The sequence below is a fragment of the Chlamydotis macqueenii genome, chromosome 14, assembly GCF_036417535.1.
Source record: "Chlamydotis macqueenii isolate bChlMac1 chromosome 14, bChlMac1.mat, whole genome shotgun sequence".
Lineage (NCBI taxonomy): Eukaryota > Metazoa > Chordata > Aves > Otidiformes > Otididae > Chlamydotis > Chlamydotis macqueenii.
Genome location: NC_141569.1, coordinates 17,645,971 through 17,663,044, shown reverse-complemented (window position 1 = coordinate 17,663,044; position 17,074 = coordinate 17,645,971). Strand labels below are relative to the sequence as shown.

Below are 17,074 nucleotides of genomic sequence, written 5' to 3'. Positions count from 1 at the left end.
GAAGAGTTAAGCGGCACACAGAGGAGTCTTCCTTCCACAGTTCCAATTTATTTGAACCTAACCCAAAACGCTGCTCTGACAAAGCAGACAGAGAATGGCATCCAGCGCTGTGGCTGGAACCAATAGCCTAGGCTGAACTCAAACTCCAGCTCCGAGTGCCAACAGTCATGAGAGCGCTTAAAATACGTTTTTAAGTTTTGCAGCTCGTGTTTATCTCTGGTCAGAAGTCAAGTGCGTTAAACAAGTGACCTCAGCTTTGTCCTTGGGGAAGAGTCGAACAAGGACCAGCGGCTTAGCAAAACCCAGCTTAACGGTACGATATCAGGCAGATTTCAAAATAACCTGACGAACGCCGGCATTACCATAGCACGCACAGACTGATTGAACACCGCTCCTATCACCAGCGAATTTCTCTCTCCCCTTTGCTTTCACAAGCACCAGCGTTTCCAAATTCCCGGGCTCAGCCCACAAGCAAGCTGCGGCAGAGCAGCCCGAGGAGCCCTGTTCATAATTGTTCTCCCTCTTACCTTGCTGGCAAGAGGACATTTTTTTCAACATAATTAATTTTTCCCTTCCTCTACTGCACAGCCAGGAACTTAGTCAGGTATTTCCTGGAGATGCTCGTGTAATCCTCACGGCAGACCCTGCCCCGTGGTCCCTGATGCTGACCCCCTCCTCCAGCCTACTCACTGCCCGATTTCCTGCTGCTAGCAAAGCTTTTAGGTTTTAACAAACCTTTAACAAATATATTAACAAATGCTAACTTAAAACAAACTCTGACGTTCCTCTCAGGAGCCACATTCTCACCGAAAAGCAGCTTCCTTTGCTCAGAAACCGTGTGTGCTACAGAACTGCAACCACCTCAGATCCTCTCGACGAGGTAAGATCATGTTCCCCTGCTTAGCTCAGCTTCTCCATCTGCACACAGGGCTGCAAGCACCAGTCCGATGCCTTCCCAGACCGGCAGCTTGTCACAGTACACCCCTTGTCAACAAAGCTGCTGCATCTACTCCTGGGTTTGGGTTCTCAAGTATCTCTGAATTGCTAAGATCAGGTCTCCAACAGCTCATCTCTGCCCCAAGCTACTGCCAAGGATTTGCTCCAGCTAGTGTTGCTCCTGGGAGTTCATCAAACCACTCTGACAGCAAAGTAACACCTTTGTGGGGGGAAAATCTAACCAAATAATACAAATTCTTATTTGCCTGTGCCAAAAGCAGGCATTTGGACCCAAATACTGAAAGTATGCCGTTAATTTTTCCCCTTTTCACGGATAGCGCTTGTTTACATCGCACGTTTAGGGAAGAGAATCAGAAATTACAAATAGACCCAAGCTTTGCACCCACTCTACACATCACCAGTTTCTGCGCTGTTCTTTTAACTTCTTAACTCGAAATATCATCGCAGGTGGAAGGAACACAGTTGACAGTGAACGGTGCGTGCTCGGAGCAGCTTCATTGCTATGAATGCTGGCATACAAGAGGAAATGACCCAAAACACCACGGATTTACACATGGTCTGGGCAGTATCTTCAGCAGCTGTAGGTGATGAAGCCTTCTGACTTCTCTGTGGGACACTGCCAAATGGCGCGCGGGTTAAGGGAGGCATCGCTTCATTCCGCATTGCTGGCAGTGGCTGTGTTGCTGCTCTTACTCAGGCAGTGACCAAGTACGACCCAATTCCTCCGGACCTCACTTTCTTCACAGGTTAAACAAGGACAACAAAACCCCTCTGCCTCACAAGGATGCTGAGGCAGCATTAGCAGGTAGAAAGCTTCGAAATCCTGGAATGAAAGGCATCAAAGGCTCTAAAACATTGCTATAAATTTCTTAGTGAGATGGGACACTTGCACTAAGAAATTGGGTCATAAGAAAAACAAGGGTTTTACCGTAACTGCTCACCACCGCACAAATGTCTGATTCTAGTTCAAAAGCAACCAAGTAAGGAATAATTTGAAAAATATAAACTAAGGAGGACATATCGTTAGGATTGGAAAACAGTTCTCTGTCACAGTATGTTAACAGGCTTTCTCGCGGGCTGTGTCAAACAGGGTTGAGTGGACTCACTTTGATAAGCACCCCACTCAAGACAGCCCCACCAAGACTGCCAATCCTAGAGCGCAGCTGGATTCTAAGACAGTATCACTTGCCTGTAACATCAGATTCTTGCACCTCATTTTAAAACTGCAACAAAGGAAACGCCATTTTTTCCATGCTCGAAGAGTTTTCTGAGTAGAGGATTTGCTTCCCTGCACACAGGAACAGGAACCCTAGCAAAGAAGAGACTGAACTATTGTTATACCCAGCTGAAAAAACCCAAACTCACTACTAGACCATGTACTAAGTCAGCACACTTTTTTGAACTACCTGTTTAAAGCCGCTTTTCTTCAAATTCCAAGTCAGAATTTTATTTTCTATTCCCGATACCTTAATTTCAAGCATGGGATGGGATAACGTAGTAACAAACACCACATAAAGAACATCTTTAAGAACACTTTCATCTTTAGCTTTTCTTCCGCAGTTTATTACACAAGTTATGCTTTTAAACATTTAGAGCACTCACATTCCAAAACAGAAAATGTTTAGTTCCCCACTGAGATACCAGAGCAAGAAACGGTTTCTCTAAGTGCAAGTCACTGACAGCCAGTGGATTAGGCTGTTTTTAATGTAACTCCTAAGTCCAGAAATAACAATTATGTTATCTTCACTACATCTGAGCATGTTGTAGTCAATAGAAATACTGGGCTTTGGGTGGCAACAACCAAATACTCTGACGGTACAAACAAGAGAACAATTCAACGTCAAGCAGACCTGTGAATTCACTGGGACTGGAGACCACCACCATCCTTTTTCTGACCCGACTTTAGTCATGAATGAGTGGATGCCAAATGTTCCATTTGGCGTTCAATTCCAATTATTAAAACACAATAAAGCTCACAGGCATGCAGGTATTGTATTCCAGTGAATGCCATAGGTCATCTTTGGCACACCACAGACAGTACCTGAACAGAATATTAATATTAATACAGAAATATTAATGAAATCATCTCGATCTGGTAAGAGGATAAATGAGAAAGCTCAAAGATCCTTCCCATCTCCAATACCAGTAATTGTTGCTGAAAAATGTATTAAACCAAGACTGAAATACAGCAATGCCTCTCAGCTACACAACACATTAAAAACCACAAGTTTAATTAAATCCAAGCAAAATAAATCTTATTCAACCCAGAGATGCCAGCATATGGGGTCACTGCAGTGAAACACAGGCCACTTTGTCAGAAGTGGTTATTAGTATATCTTAGAAATCTGCATTCATTTCTCCTAAAGAACTGTTGCAACGTTAAAACAAAATGAGACACTTCATAAATAACATCTTTATTAATGAATTTTCTTTTTCACATTCTTTAAAGTGATGTTTAATTGAAATCTGCATAGTCAAAAGTGCAAACAAAAAAAATTCATAGAAGTCAGACCCAAATGTGAATGTTGCTTGCTTTTTTTTTTTTAGTTAAGTTAAGTAAGACTGGTCACAATCACAGGAATAAGCAACTTCCAGAAATAAACGACTGGGGAGATGTGGAGAGGGTAGGGATGATAAACCACCAGGAAAACTCTCATCAGTCTATTTGTCTATTAAAGAAGTCTTCACACAACAACACACAACACCCATTCACTTTCATGTGCACAACAGAATGTAAACTACAGAAGAAAGACACTTCCTCTACTGAATGAAACAGAGCAAGATTATTTGTGTATTTTACTGAGTGTTGATCAGCTGTTCCCACAACAGGAACCATCACAATACCCAGGTGGATGAACACAGGCTCCAGATTTCTTCATGCCCTTATTACAACCCCATTTAAACTAGCACCCTACACTAGGAAACCTGAAATCTGAGCATTTCCATAATACTAAGAAGTACTCTTAACACACACTTTTAAAGCAGTATCACCTTCCTTTTTTAATTCTTAATGCTGTCATTCCTCTCTTTACTATTCACAGTTGGTTGGAAGAGCAGGTGAAGAGGACCTCTTGGTGCCCATGAAACGGCTCAGCCTGTGGAAGTGGCCTCCAGCAAAAACACGTCCACCTCCAGCTTCATTTCCATAAGCACAGGCAACACAGTCCCAAGTCTCCCACATCAACACCACGGTGTGGCTGCAAGTAGTATTTGTAATATTTATCCCATCTACCGATGTAGCTGTTGTGCTCTGCGTTATAACCACCATCACAAAAATCTAGAGAGAAAAAAGAAGCACGTCCCCTGCACAAAACGGCTGTAGGTAGGAAAGTCTCACATACTGTCCACAGGCTGCTGAGAGGCCATTTCGGATCTGCAGTTTTGATTTATACAAGAGACACCGCTCTACAGCCGAGCATTAGTTTAAACGCAGAATTCTCTTAGATTTTTTTCAAATGGCTAACATATCTGATATCGTCACTCTGAAGTTCACCATGCACAAACACTTTGCATATGACTGTGCAGCAGTAAACTTCAGTTACAATTTACATCAGTTAGGTTCTGAATTATTCATCCTCTTCAGATGCACAATCTACGGCCGCGGGGAATTGATCATCAATATTCAATCATACAAGTTCAGATTTAGGCAAGGAATAAGTCTCATTCATTTGCTTTGAGCCTACAGGCTTTAAATCTGAGATTCAAGCCCAGCAGGTCACGAGAGAAAGTTACTTATGAAATCAAACCTGTCAGAAATACATTTGCTGCCATGGATATTGGAAACGTAAGGCCTGAAGTATTTTGGAGAAGACCTACACCAGTGAGTAAAAGGGATTCAGAATGAAGACTTCCAGCAGTTCATACTCATACAAGGGGGAAACAAACTACACAGCGAAACTCAAACCCATCATGGTGAAACAGTGACTCCAGGGCTGAAACCCTACCTGCGTTTGACAGATTAGAGTAAAACATACCCAGCAGATGGAAAGACCAACCACAGCTCCAGGGCAGCGTCAGCCAGCATCAACACGACATTAACAGACACATGCGCTTCAACACTTCTTCAAAAATAACCTGTTTTGTGCTCTGAGAACTAACGCACTCAAAGATGGGGAAAACGGTCAGAAGTTTGGAAACAAGGACTGCAGATAACCAAGTTTTACCCCAGAAGTAAGCCACCTGGGCAGGCAGCAGGTGCCACACTAGCCAGGTTTCAGGGCAAAACCACAGAAAACAACCTATCTTGTCCCAGTTCAGAACACCAAAAATAAAACTGGCTGATTGGGTGTGGGCTGATAAATTTTCACAGGCGGTAATGGCAACAATTTTTTTTTTTCCCCCTGGCAATTTCACAAGCAAATCTTCAGGTGGACTCTGAATCTAATTAAATTCGGAACAGAATATTTAGTGCAATGGTATTCTTAATTTCTTAAGGGGAAAAAAAAAAAAATCTGTATTGCTTGTGTTGCTTCAGGGGTTTAATTCAAGAGACCAGCAGAGTAAGACCACTTTTGACATTAGTTCAAGAGTTACATTGGCACCACTGATTTACATTATTTGTACTTTTTAAAGATGGTGGTTATAGGGCCATCAGATTAGATTTTTCTTCTACTAACATCCTAAAATAAATGGAATTTGGTAGTCTGAAAATAACACCTTACTCTAACATACAACAAAACTACTTCGTGGCCTTCTGTGTTTCAGGAAAATATCCCACATATTCAGATCATCAGGCAGCCTCACTAGTTAAGACACATTAAAATGAAACATTTTCCATTAAAGTTGCCAAAAACTGGATTTAAATTTATTGCATGACGTTGCATAAGAAAGTATATTATTGAAAACCGTAAGGCATCATGCAATTATCCATCAGCTAATTATTTATTATTCCTTGAAAGATGGTTATATACTCTAAAGTTATAAAACCAGTTTCAAAAAAGTACATAAAAAAATTTAACATAAGCATTAAATATTTTTTCACATGTTCATAGTTTCTAGCTGTTAAAAAGTGCATTCAAACATACTGTACTGGAAAGTTGCTCTGACCAAAAATGGTGCCGGAGACTCGTTAAATTAAAAGCTGCAGAAGAATGTCGCATGGTATTAGAAAGCTCACAGGTTGTGGTACTTAAACTTACAAACTTGTTGGAAACAATTCTTCAATCCTCACACTTACAATTTAGCATACATGATATAATTAGCTAAAAATGTTTATTTTTATAACTAAACAGTCAAATGAACTCAAGTTACGCACACTGAGTGATCAAATAAGGAGCAGACTTAATATTCAGACGTGGGACAGAACGTACTGATGCGATTTGGGCATTAATCAATGTACTGTGCCATCCAACGGAAGCCTTCTCCGTAGCCTTGTCTCTTTAGCACGCTGCACATAAACACTTCTAGCGGCCTGGCGTTCAGTTCTTTCAACGGTACACTGCCCTGCAGAGAGACAGAAGCATTCTGAGCTACAGTACCGTTACAAGACGACAGCTTCTTTACAGGGACATTTTTTTCTACGGAATGCCATCATTTAAATTGCGTCAGATACTGGAATTTTAGAAAATAAATCAATCTGAAACTCGTACATGTTACTAAGATTAGGGTCATTTGAGAAACACACTAGGCATGTTTTCAAGTACATCCACATTCAGCCTTCACAGTTCCCTGCTCTGTTTCTAACAGCTTTCCAACCAGATTAAAAAGAACATTTGCTACCAATTGTAGGTTGCTTGCCAAGATCAGCACAGTGCAACAAAGCTGCTACTCCACTGGAGATCCACAACAATTCATACTTCACAGATTATGTGCAGTATTGCAAAAACCAGGCTATAATCTTAGAGAAAAAGAGGAATTATAAGAAAAAAAAAAAAAAAAAAAAGAATAGCATTACCTTTCCTGTTGTCTGGCCATACAGACCAAACATCTCTCGTAACCTCTCTTCACTGATGGCTTCAGGTCTGTCAATCTTGTTACCAAGAATTAGGATAGGCACATTAGCAATAGTTTCATCTGTCATTAGTGACTGCAAAGGAAAGGAGAAAGGAGGAGAGATTAATTTAGAATGCAGAAGTTCAAACCGCTACTATTCATGTCCAGGTAGCAGCAGAGCTCTGTTGGACACAGGGAATTTGAGCTTATTTCTTAGAAGTTAAAGTCAGAACTTCCAAAAACTTCAACTTACATCAAGTTCTTCTTTTGATTCAAGCAATCTTTCATGATCTGCACAGTCCACCAGGAACACAATGCCATTAATGGCAGGCAGATAGTTTTTCCACACTCTGCGAGCTACAGGGAAGATGTGAATTAGAAACAAAAGGAAATTATCTCCAAATTCAGAACAATGCACACCAGTAATTAAGAAACAACAGTTTGGGGTTTTTTGGAAGTCTTAGCTTATGTTGCCAGTCTTCAGGACACAATTTCATGTTTCACAAAACTTGAAATAATGGAGCAACAGTATCATTCCCTTTCCCGTAATCACCACTCTGTCTATCCCACACGCACACTGATGTACTGAAACTTTTTGTATTTCCCCAAGAATTATGTCAACAAAATAAGTTCGAAGCGTAAAGCTTAAAGGTAAATGTAAGAAGTTCAGAGTACAGAATCCTCTTCAAAATACAGATATCCTTCAAAAATTTATGTTCTATTGTAGCTCTTGCCAAACAGCATTTGGGATTTGTGACAAATGGTGGAGACAGACAACAGAGCAATGAATGTTCTTCATACTGTCAAAGAGAGCGTGGGAAGTCGATTTCTGCGGCAGGGTTGTATTTCTGATCCGAAACAAACGAGCTGTAGACAACTCTAACTCAATTCAGTGAAGTGAGTCAATGTATTCTCTTACCCTGAGCGTGTCCACCCAGATCGAAGGTAGTGAAAGTCATGCCAGCAATTGTCAGCTCTTCCGAAGCTAAAAATACACAGAATTATGTTATCTGTGAAGATTATGCAGAGCGTTAGAACAGTCTAGCCTTCTAGCATGCAGATACTACTTTTTGCCTTGGGTCTTTTCAGTATTTTATTATTCAAAAACAAATCAGAGCAATACATTTTCTCTCAAAATCAACGACACGTTTGTTTAACGGTTAATAGCATTTTGCTGTTAAAACACGTATGAAATATCTACAACGCCATGAATAGCAGAGAATATATGTACATTATTTATCCCTACACATTACACAAACAACAGTTGGCTCCGGCATCTGGTTTGCCACAAAGATGGCATTTCACGTACAACACTGTTCAAGGCTTCTCCTCTTCACATCCTTTCCCAATTTCTCACCTCCTTACTAGACTTCAATCCACATTTTTAACCTGTGTCAAACTTCTGTGAGGCTACCAGGATGAGAAACCTCAGCAACCTCTGAGCCACAAAATCAAAACAGTGTACAGAAATGCTAATTCTCCACTGCACAGAGAAGCTGCTCCCAAACACTGCAGGCCCCAACTTCCCACAGCCTCTGTAATCTAGACTCTCAGCTCCATCATTCTGCTTGTTACTCACCTCTTAATTTTAAGTTTACCACACGGAACTATCCTATACATGTTTTTCTGAATATTACTTGAACTATCTACAGATTCCAATCCCAGAAATTCTTTTGTTTCACCCCAGTTACACTGTTGGTCTTACAATGTATAATCAGATCCTGCGTTTCCTGCAACACTTTACTTTCTAGCTATGGAACCAGCAATATGAACTTACTGGGGTGTAACGTGGGGACGTGTTGGCCCAGTCTGTCATCTTTGAGCATGTGCAGCAGTGTAGTTTTTCCAGCATTGTCCAGTCCAAGAAACACTAGTTTGCCTGATTTCTTGTACAGTCCTAGAACAAAGCAGGACCTACTGATTAATCAGTTAAACTGGCAGGAGTTCATTTATAGCGCTAGCGATGATTTTGCTTCCAGGAGCAAAGTGTTACAGCCATGGTACAAAATACAGATGGGTCAAGCTCCGCTCTGCACTTTATCAGTGCCCTTTATCCACGTTCTCCTACTCGTACAAACTACATTCACACCTGCTCACGTCCCTGCTGCACTACACGGACCTCATGCAGCTTACGGGATGCTCAGCAGGGGAGAGGCACACAATTGACGTAAACGTGTCACTCACATAAATGCATGTACATTATTTTGGTAAAACCACAACAAAACAGGACCGAATATTGCCAGTGTAGCTTGCTCTGCCCCTGCAAAAGGACAGTTTTGCTTACAGCTGGTGGAAAGGGGGGTGTGTGGGTACCGTGCTGACAGTGGGCTCTAAAATACGGACCATCCTGGACCTGAACAGAGGGTGTTTTGTTCAGCTGCCTCCAATTACAACAAAAAACCTAGTTAGAGGCAAAAAGAAAGTTCAGACCCCAATGAGTATATTACAGAGAAATTAGTTTCAATGTCAATAGTCATAATTAGTATTAATTCTTTTATGTTAGTTCATATATTATTTGACAAAAAGTAACAGTCACCCATACCCCCAGCTAAATTGTATGGATTTATCCTTAATGGCGTTGTCAGGGCAATTCTGACACGTTTGCTGTCATGTTATAATGCTTTCATAACAGAAATAAGAAATCTTATTTTCACTGACTGTCATCTTTATAAAAACGCCTTTTTCCCCCCTTTATTTTTCTACTGTAATCACACTAAATACAACAGTTGCTGTGAAGGAGATGAAGGATGTTTGAAACACAACCACCACCTTTTCTTAAGTTTGAGATTGTCAAAGGGCAATTCTCTCATAACTTGCCAACACTGCATCCTATGCCAGGATTCTTTTTCACTGCTTCAAACTGATTAACATTCAAAGTAAAACATTTTTAAGACAATTTAAAAAAAAAAATCATGTTATGTCCTGAACAAACTACTGAAGTAAAAGTCTCTTAATTTCGCCTTTTTAAAGCGGAAAAGTCTTCCTTTATTCCCTCTTCAAAGACCCATGGATGGCCAGTACACACTGCACATCTCCTCAGGAGCCACTACTGATCCCAGAGCCCTCACGAGCGCTGAAGAGGGCAGAACGCTTACAACAGAGGGTGAGGAAATATATTCACATATATGCTGAAATTACATTTCTTCAAAGGAAAAACAGAGCTATGTTCCTAATGGGCAGCAGAGTGAGCCACCAACATCAGTTTCTGGAACTCTCATTTTTCCTCTTATCTAATGTGTTATCCTCACATGTGTTTTACTTGGCAGGATTTTAGGCGATGCTGTCGCACAGGTGGCTGCTCAGACAGTCCTGCTGAAGCCACAGCGTTCCAGGGGCATACGTGTCTCTGCCTGGCCGACCTTTACACCGCCGCTGTTTGCTCACCTCTCCCTCTGCCTTTAAGCTAATCTGTGGGATCACATTCCAGCAGGACATGTTTTGTAACTTGCAGGAATGAATATTCTTTCATATTCCTCAGCTTATTTCATTAGAGTGGTCAAGGAACAGGCTGCCAAAGGAAGTGGTGGAGTCACCATCCCCGGAGGTGTTCAAAGAACGCGCAGACGTGGCACTTCAGGACGTGGTTTAGTAGGCGGTGTTAGGTTGGTGGCTAGACTTGATGATCTTAGAGGTCTTTTCCAACCTTAAGGATTCTATGATTCATGATCTTTACTACTACAGGTACTGTAGAGTGTCTTCACAGTTCTTTCAAACACGACAAATCTCACTTCCCAAACTCACCTTCTCACATGCCTAAATATATATCAACTATTAAACTACAGAGTGGAAGAGAAAGTATCAGTGTTTACAGAGAAAGGAGTGGGTAAACATTTTCATATATTACCTTACGTCACAGGAGAAACTCCAGTTCACACTTACCTTAGGAGTTAAACAAAATTCTGCTAAACCACAGTAAAACAATGATATTTTCGCCACTCTCAGCCTGGACATCCAGGAGCCTTTGCTCCCAAATGAGGTGCCGCTGCTTTCTGTGAAACATTTCATGCTTCCCAAGTGCCTTTCATAGAAACGCAAGATGAATAAGCAGCAATATTTCAGCTATTACCTACATCAGGACCAGAGCTTATATATATATAAATAAAGATTCTTTGTGCAGTCTAAAAGTATATGGGTGCAAAGATGTACTTCATAAAGTGATCTTAGGAGCCTGCTGACAGGACAGCACAGGGAACTGTGAAGAGTTTCCCAAATGTTATAATCAGCCTTCTTCAACTGTAATTGTAAATGAGAATGAAAAGAGAAAGTGTTTCTTCTAGAACAAGAGAGATATGTTGAAAGTAATTCTCCTTCCTACTTCAAGCTCCAGTATCTTTAACCAGAATTACACTTTGCATGCACAGGCATGGGAAAGCGGGCTAGCGTGCAGTAATCACTGCTCGGCTAAGGAAAAGGAGATAAGAAAGATTAGTCAACTTAGTTAAAATTTCACTGGCTAATATTTTGATGGTAGGCCAAGGGTCTAACATTCAGCGAAAAAGTTTAAACTTTCAACTGATAAAAGGCAGGTGGCACAGCTTGCCATGATTCCTTAATCTCAAGTGGTTTTTATCCATCTCAATAAAATCCTTCAAACTTGTAAATTATACCGTGCCTTTTACCTATGTGATCTGCAACTTCTGTTCCTTTTTTCAGTATCCTAACATTCCTTTTCCTCCTGTTCTTTTTTTTACCCTCCTGTTTCGCACAAGCTAATATTTCACCTTGGATCGATATGGATTGCGGACTCTTTTGGCCAAGGAATTCTTTCCTGAGGCTCTTCAGCAGATGCCAGTGACGATTCACACCGATTTCAGTGACACCACTCACAGAGTAACACACTGCTGAACGTGAGCAAGGGCTTCAATAGCCAGCACTAATTTTTCGTAGACAGTCTCTCATATTTCGATTCTCAAGTGATATCCTCATGTGCAAAGAACTGAACTAAAATAACTGAGTTCAGTTCTTTACAGCAGAGAAAAATCAGGATAAACTCCATAAAAATCAACTGAACTACACCAGCTTAAGTGTAGTATCATTAGAAAAATCAAAACTATTCTGTTCATGAAAGAAAATGTAATTTTTTTTCAAGAGGTTAAAGGATTAATGTAAGATTGAGTGGAGAGTACCTCTGGAAATACTTGGTATTGATAAGTGAAACTTTTGTTTGAGTGTTACTGAATATACACCAACAAAAATATTTTTATTTAACCAGTGGCTACGTTTCAAGATAACAGAGGTGAGCAGACATTTTATACGAGAATAGCAGAAAATAAGAGCTCCAAACAATAAAGAACTTACCTAAAAACTGTAATACGCTACTGAAACCACTGTAAATCCAATCAAATATGAAGGACATATCTGAACCTTAAAGTCTGAAACAAACAGAAAACACCATGCATTTAAGATCTGTCAGAACAGCACATTAAATATCGTAAGACATTTACAGGTAACAAAAGTAATTCAAAGTCTTGGGTGAAAAATAAAAAACAATTTTGTTTTGGTAATCTGCACCATGGATCAAAGAAGTAACCCTGCAATGCATTAAAAAAAAAAAAAAAAAGTGTAGAAATGGAAAACAGAATCCAGATATTCTGATTCAACAGCAAAGACCTTTTCCCTCCCTTGGAAGACTCTACATGGACTTTGCAAGAATTAAAAATAATTTTATCTTAAGTACGGTTTGGTGGAGGTGTGTGATGTTTCACTGAAGATTTCAAATGGGATCTTCACATAAACTTGTCAAGTAGGAAAAAGGGGCACTTCTGAGAGGAACAGAGGGATGTCAGTGCAGAGTCAGTGTTCCAGCCACCCCTGGGAGCTGCTGGGGTTTGAAGCAGAGGCGATAGGAGGTGAAGAAGTTTTGTGAAGCTGAATCCAGAGAAGTCTCACACGAAATAAACTCCTGTTGTCCACACAGAATCTGTCTGTTTGGCTTGTAATGGGAAACAGCTACTTAGCACAAAACACTGGAATTGCCATTTCAAACCATGACCTCCTATACTGTCCTGCACAGGCCGCCACAATCTAAGCCTTAAATGGGAAACTTATTTTTTTTAAAAGTACTCTAGAACACCATGTTTCCACTGAATTCCTTCAGCTTAGTTTCAAGAACAGAAGGTGGAGCTGAGAGGCAGCCAGGATGACTGTAACCAACACTCCAGTTGTGCCACACAACCATCAGCCAACTTCAGCCAACCATCACAGGCAGGACACCCCTCGCTACCAGGATGAAGCTCTGCTATTCTGCTTTCCTTGTGGTATGGTTAAAAAAATACAAGGCTGCCGTACTCGTCCCTGGGAAAGAAGCAAGTGCCCAAGATGGATTGCACAGACTGACAAATTCAGTTGTTCCTGCCCCAGAAAAAAACCCTTCTGCCACCAAAGGCACGGCCACCTCCAAACAGGCGGCCACAGCAGAGGTGTCGGGGGAGCTTTGGCACAGGAGAGTCTGGGAGGACAGGTAGCACAGACGAGGAATTGCTGCTACTGCCAAAGCGATGCGTTGGGGCGTAAGAATAAAGCTGTCACTAGGTTCACTGCGCAGCCATAAGCAATTAATTTCTTAGCTTTCATCTTAATTTCCTCATTATCTGAAGTGAGGATAATCACACTGAAAGCATCAGTTTGACACAGTGAATTAGTATCTAGCGTGAAAACCTCTTGAAAGACTAAAGGGCAACAGCCTTAGAAGCATTCAGCCAGCTAATTCCTACTGGAGCATGCAACCCTGCTAAGATCAGGGCATGCTGGAGTCCAGCTACCCTTGAGAAACTGGACTGCACTGCTAAGTGCAGCTGGCAGAGCCCCGTCGCACTCATTTCAACGCTGCAGCGGTACCTTTGGTCATCACAAGATGACTTCAGGGCAGCTCTGACTGTAGCACACCACAGAGCAGTCAAAACACAGGTCAGATAAAAATCAAAGCATCTGTCATAGCAATTATACTCGTGACAACAAACAGTTTCTCCACTGTGCAACAACAGGTATATCAGAGAAAGATAACATGGAAAGAGGAGGAAAGAATATTTTAGTTATCTTTGCTTGACGGGAACAACATCTGTTCAGATGATGAAGCACTGGGAGTCTTGGTTCTTCCACAACTAGACCTGAAACTCTTACCACATCCTATGTTGCTGTGAACAACCCATCAGCTGCAACAGGCATAAGTTTTAGGAACACATATCAAGTACAGTTGTCAATACATAAACACCCAGTTACACAACGTCATGACTGAAACTGTCCCTTGCATGGCTAAAAAGCAAAGGTCAAGAATAAGCAAACACGGCAGAACATACACGTCAGCAGATTTATTTATTGCTTGAGCAAAATACCGATTGAGAAAAGCCTCTACGGGGCTCAGAGAAACGATCGACTCGCATAACCTGCAAATCAGGGCAAATAGCGTGATGTAAGAGAAGCGCTCAGATTACTGAGGTGAGAATAACTTCACAGCATTTAGCTGTATTAACCTTTTCCTTCTACTAAACTTACGGCTAAAAGAAAAAAAAAATCTTTATGCATTACAGAAAAGACTTCAAGGAGCGAGATTCAAATTATTAAAGTGAGAATAGGATTACTCTACAAACACACCTGAAGTAGCAATAATATCAGTTACATTTCCATCACCACAAAAAAAAAAAAGCGGTTTTGGAAGCAGAGCTACCCAAATACTCCCAGAACAGCCTCTGTATCAGCTGGCAGCGCTTAAAAGAAAATGCTTTTTAAATCAGGAAAAAATGGGCAGTTAATCGTAAAGGCACACTAGTAATATTTGAATAGAGATATTAAATCTACTCTTGTCACACAGGAAAAGTAACCACATAATTCACAGTGTCAAATCAAAGCATTAAAAAGCCACAGTGGCTCTGCACTGGTATCAGGAGCTGTCACGCTGCCGAGATGTCCAGGTCACGGAGCTGCTCTGAACCGAGGGCAGAGCCCAGGCTGTTCAACACACACAAACTCTCGGGCCCACGTTAAAAATACCATAAAATCAGAACAACGAAAACTCTGGCAACGACTGTTAACAAACCACAAGGAAAACAAAAATACTATTTTAAGATTGTTTTAAGGATTTCCTTGAAAATAACCAGCTGCAAGCAGACACAAGCCTCTCATGAAAAACTGTACTGGACACAAGACAATCTTTTGACACCAACTATTTTTACAGACATCGCCAACTTTCTTGTCTCCTTAACAAAAACATGAAAGTTCAGCTTCTAGCATCCCATCAACAGCAGATGGCTATCACTTTGTTGTCTCCAACAACCCTGGCTAACATTATTTCATCAGCAAAGGATCATTCGGTAACTGCTGTGGAACCCCGTAAGCAACCCTACAGACCAAGGAGAGGGGTTTTTTTACTGGAGACCACTTCTGACAGCGGGGGGGATGCAGAATTCCCACCCACCTGCAGCCACCCTCCTGATGGGAACATCGCTGACAGCAAGGACCAGCAAACAAACTCACACTTATTTCTTTTACAGGCTGAAAAAATAGTTAAAAATTCATCGTTTCACTTCTGAACCAGTTAGAATAGAGCTTACTTCCAAAGTCTCTGAAACTTTAGATAAGAGAGGATATCAGGCTTTTACAGACAGTTTTAAATCCCTTCACGGAGTAATTAGGAAACAAACCCAGCAGAGCAGCTCTTGCAACAGCTGGAACCACTCTGTGCTGCGCGTGGGCGGGCAGCGGCGCAGGAGCCGGGACAGAAACCCCCGCCCAACCTCACTGCACAACCCTGCACCCCAGCCACAGCGCGCTCCCAGAGCGCCGCTCGCAAGCAACAGCTTAAAGTCTACTCTTAAGAGCGTATTTGCAGCTTTTCAAGCAAGATCTAAACAAGGTCACTTAAGGTGATGATTTCACACATGATCATTTTAACAGCGTAAAACGTTGCCGTGGACAACAAAAATCAAAATCCCCAAGAAGCTCGGGGAATAAACTGGAATCTGCCTCCTACAGCCCAGTTTATGATATGAAGCTGCACTCTGAGGCAGTATTTTTAAAGCTGAGGAAAAAGACAAAGAGTTTGAAAACGAGGTAACAGCATAGATTCGCTTTGGGTATTTTAATCAGTTTTTTGATAGCAAGTAATCTTTGAGATTCCAGAAAAGGTAATCGTCATACAGGTCTGTTACCAGTTGGGTTGAAAAACAGGAAGATTACATATTGTACGGCAGACAACTTCAATTTAGTTACAGCACATCTTTTACTCTGAGACAGCCTATTTGGATTCAGCAAAGCTCTTCAGCGTATTTGGAACGGCACCACGCACCGCAGTCCCCAAGGGCCCACCGACACCGCTTCTCAGGCCACGCTGCCAGAGCGGGGCCTACCGCAGCAGCGTCCTTACTGACAAAAAATGAAAACACTACGTTGGAGCACGAGCGTAAAATCGCTCCTGATCTTAAAAGCTGTAAGTTCTGAAGAAATAATAAGACTTTTACATAACTCCCGGCGGGTGCGTACACCGCGACAGAGCTGCACAGCACCTGCGGATCACGGGGTAACGCTGCCAAACCCCAGACCCCCGCGGGAGGCAGAGGCCAGGCCCTGCCGAACAGCCGTGAAGGGTTCCCGCACCGGACGGTGCTCCCCGCCCCGGAGGCCCGCCGAGCCCCGAGGGCTCCCCCCGGGCGGACAGAGCAGAAGAAAGGGAGCATCGCCCCCCCCCCCCACCCCCCCCCCCCAGCCCCCCTCACAGCGCGCTGCCCACGGCCCCGCGCAGGCCGCGGCCTCTCCCCCACCCCGGCCAGGCCCAGCCGCTCCCGGCAGGGTACGGGGACAGCCCGGCCCCTCCGCCGGCCACCGAGGGCGATGTCCCCCGCGCTCACCCGCCGCTGCCGAGCCTGAAGTGCGGGCGCTCCGCTCTACCGGTACCGACGCGCAACCAGCGGCTGCGCCCCGCTCCGCCCCCGCGCGCGGCTCCTTCCGGGCCCGGCCGGCCGCGCCGCACGCCCCGCAGCTGGGCTGAGCTGGGCTGGGCTGAGCTGGGCTGGGCTCAGCGCTCCGCTCCGCCCGGTGCCCTCCCGGCGCCGCCTCTCCCCCCGCGGGCCCAGCCGCAGCCCGGCCTAACCCCTGCCCCTGCCCCCTTAAGGCGCCAAGCTCCGCCCACTGCCGCAGCGCGCCGCTGCCGGAAGTGCCACGTGTACGCAGTGCGCCTGCGCACGTCTCCCCGGTG

General features: G+C 42.9%; 1 protein-coding gene across 3 annotated transcripts; it reads right to left on the bottom strand.

The window, feature by feature from the left end:
- Positions 1 to 5,733: 5,733 nt before the first annotated feature.
- Positions 5,734 to 16,864, bottom strand: SAR1B (secretion associated Ras related GTPase 1B). 3 transcript variants are annotated; one of them, XM_086759048.1, is made up of 8 exons: positions 16,728 to 16,850; positions 16,169 to 16,245; positions 12,187 to 12,260; positions 8,666 to 8,785; positions 7,808 to 7,873; positions 7,142 to 7,245; positions 6,851 to 6,982; positions 5,734 to 6,399 (listed from the first exon to the last, which is right to left on the bottom strand). In XM_086759048.1, exons 3-8 carry the CDS (start codon positions 12,242 to 12,244, stop codon positions 6,283 to 6,285), a joined length of 597 nt encoding a protein of 198 aa, XP_086615174.1. In that variant the 5' UTR covers positions 12,245 to 12,260; positions 16,169 to 16,245; positions 16,728 to 16,850; the 3' UTR covers positions 5,734 to 6,282. The 3 variants fall into 3 exon arrangements, with proteins under 3 accessions (XP_086615174.1, XP_086615173.1, XP_086615175.1); XM_086759047.1 differs by lacking the exon at positions 16,169 to 16,245 and having other exon boundaries at positions 16,728 to 16,864; XM_086759049.1 differs by lacking the exons at positions 12,187 to 12,260; positions 16,169 to 16,245 and having other exon boundaries at positions 16,728 to 16,864.
- Positions 16,865 to 17,074: the final 210 nt, after the last annotated feature.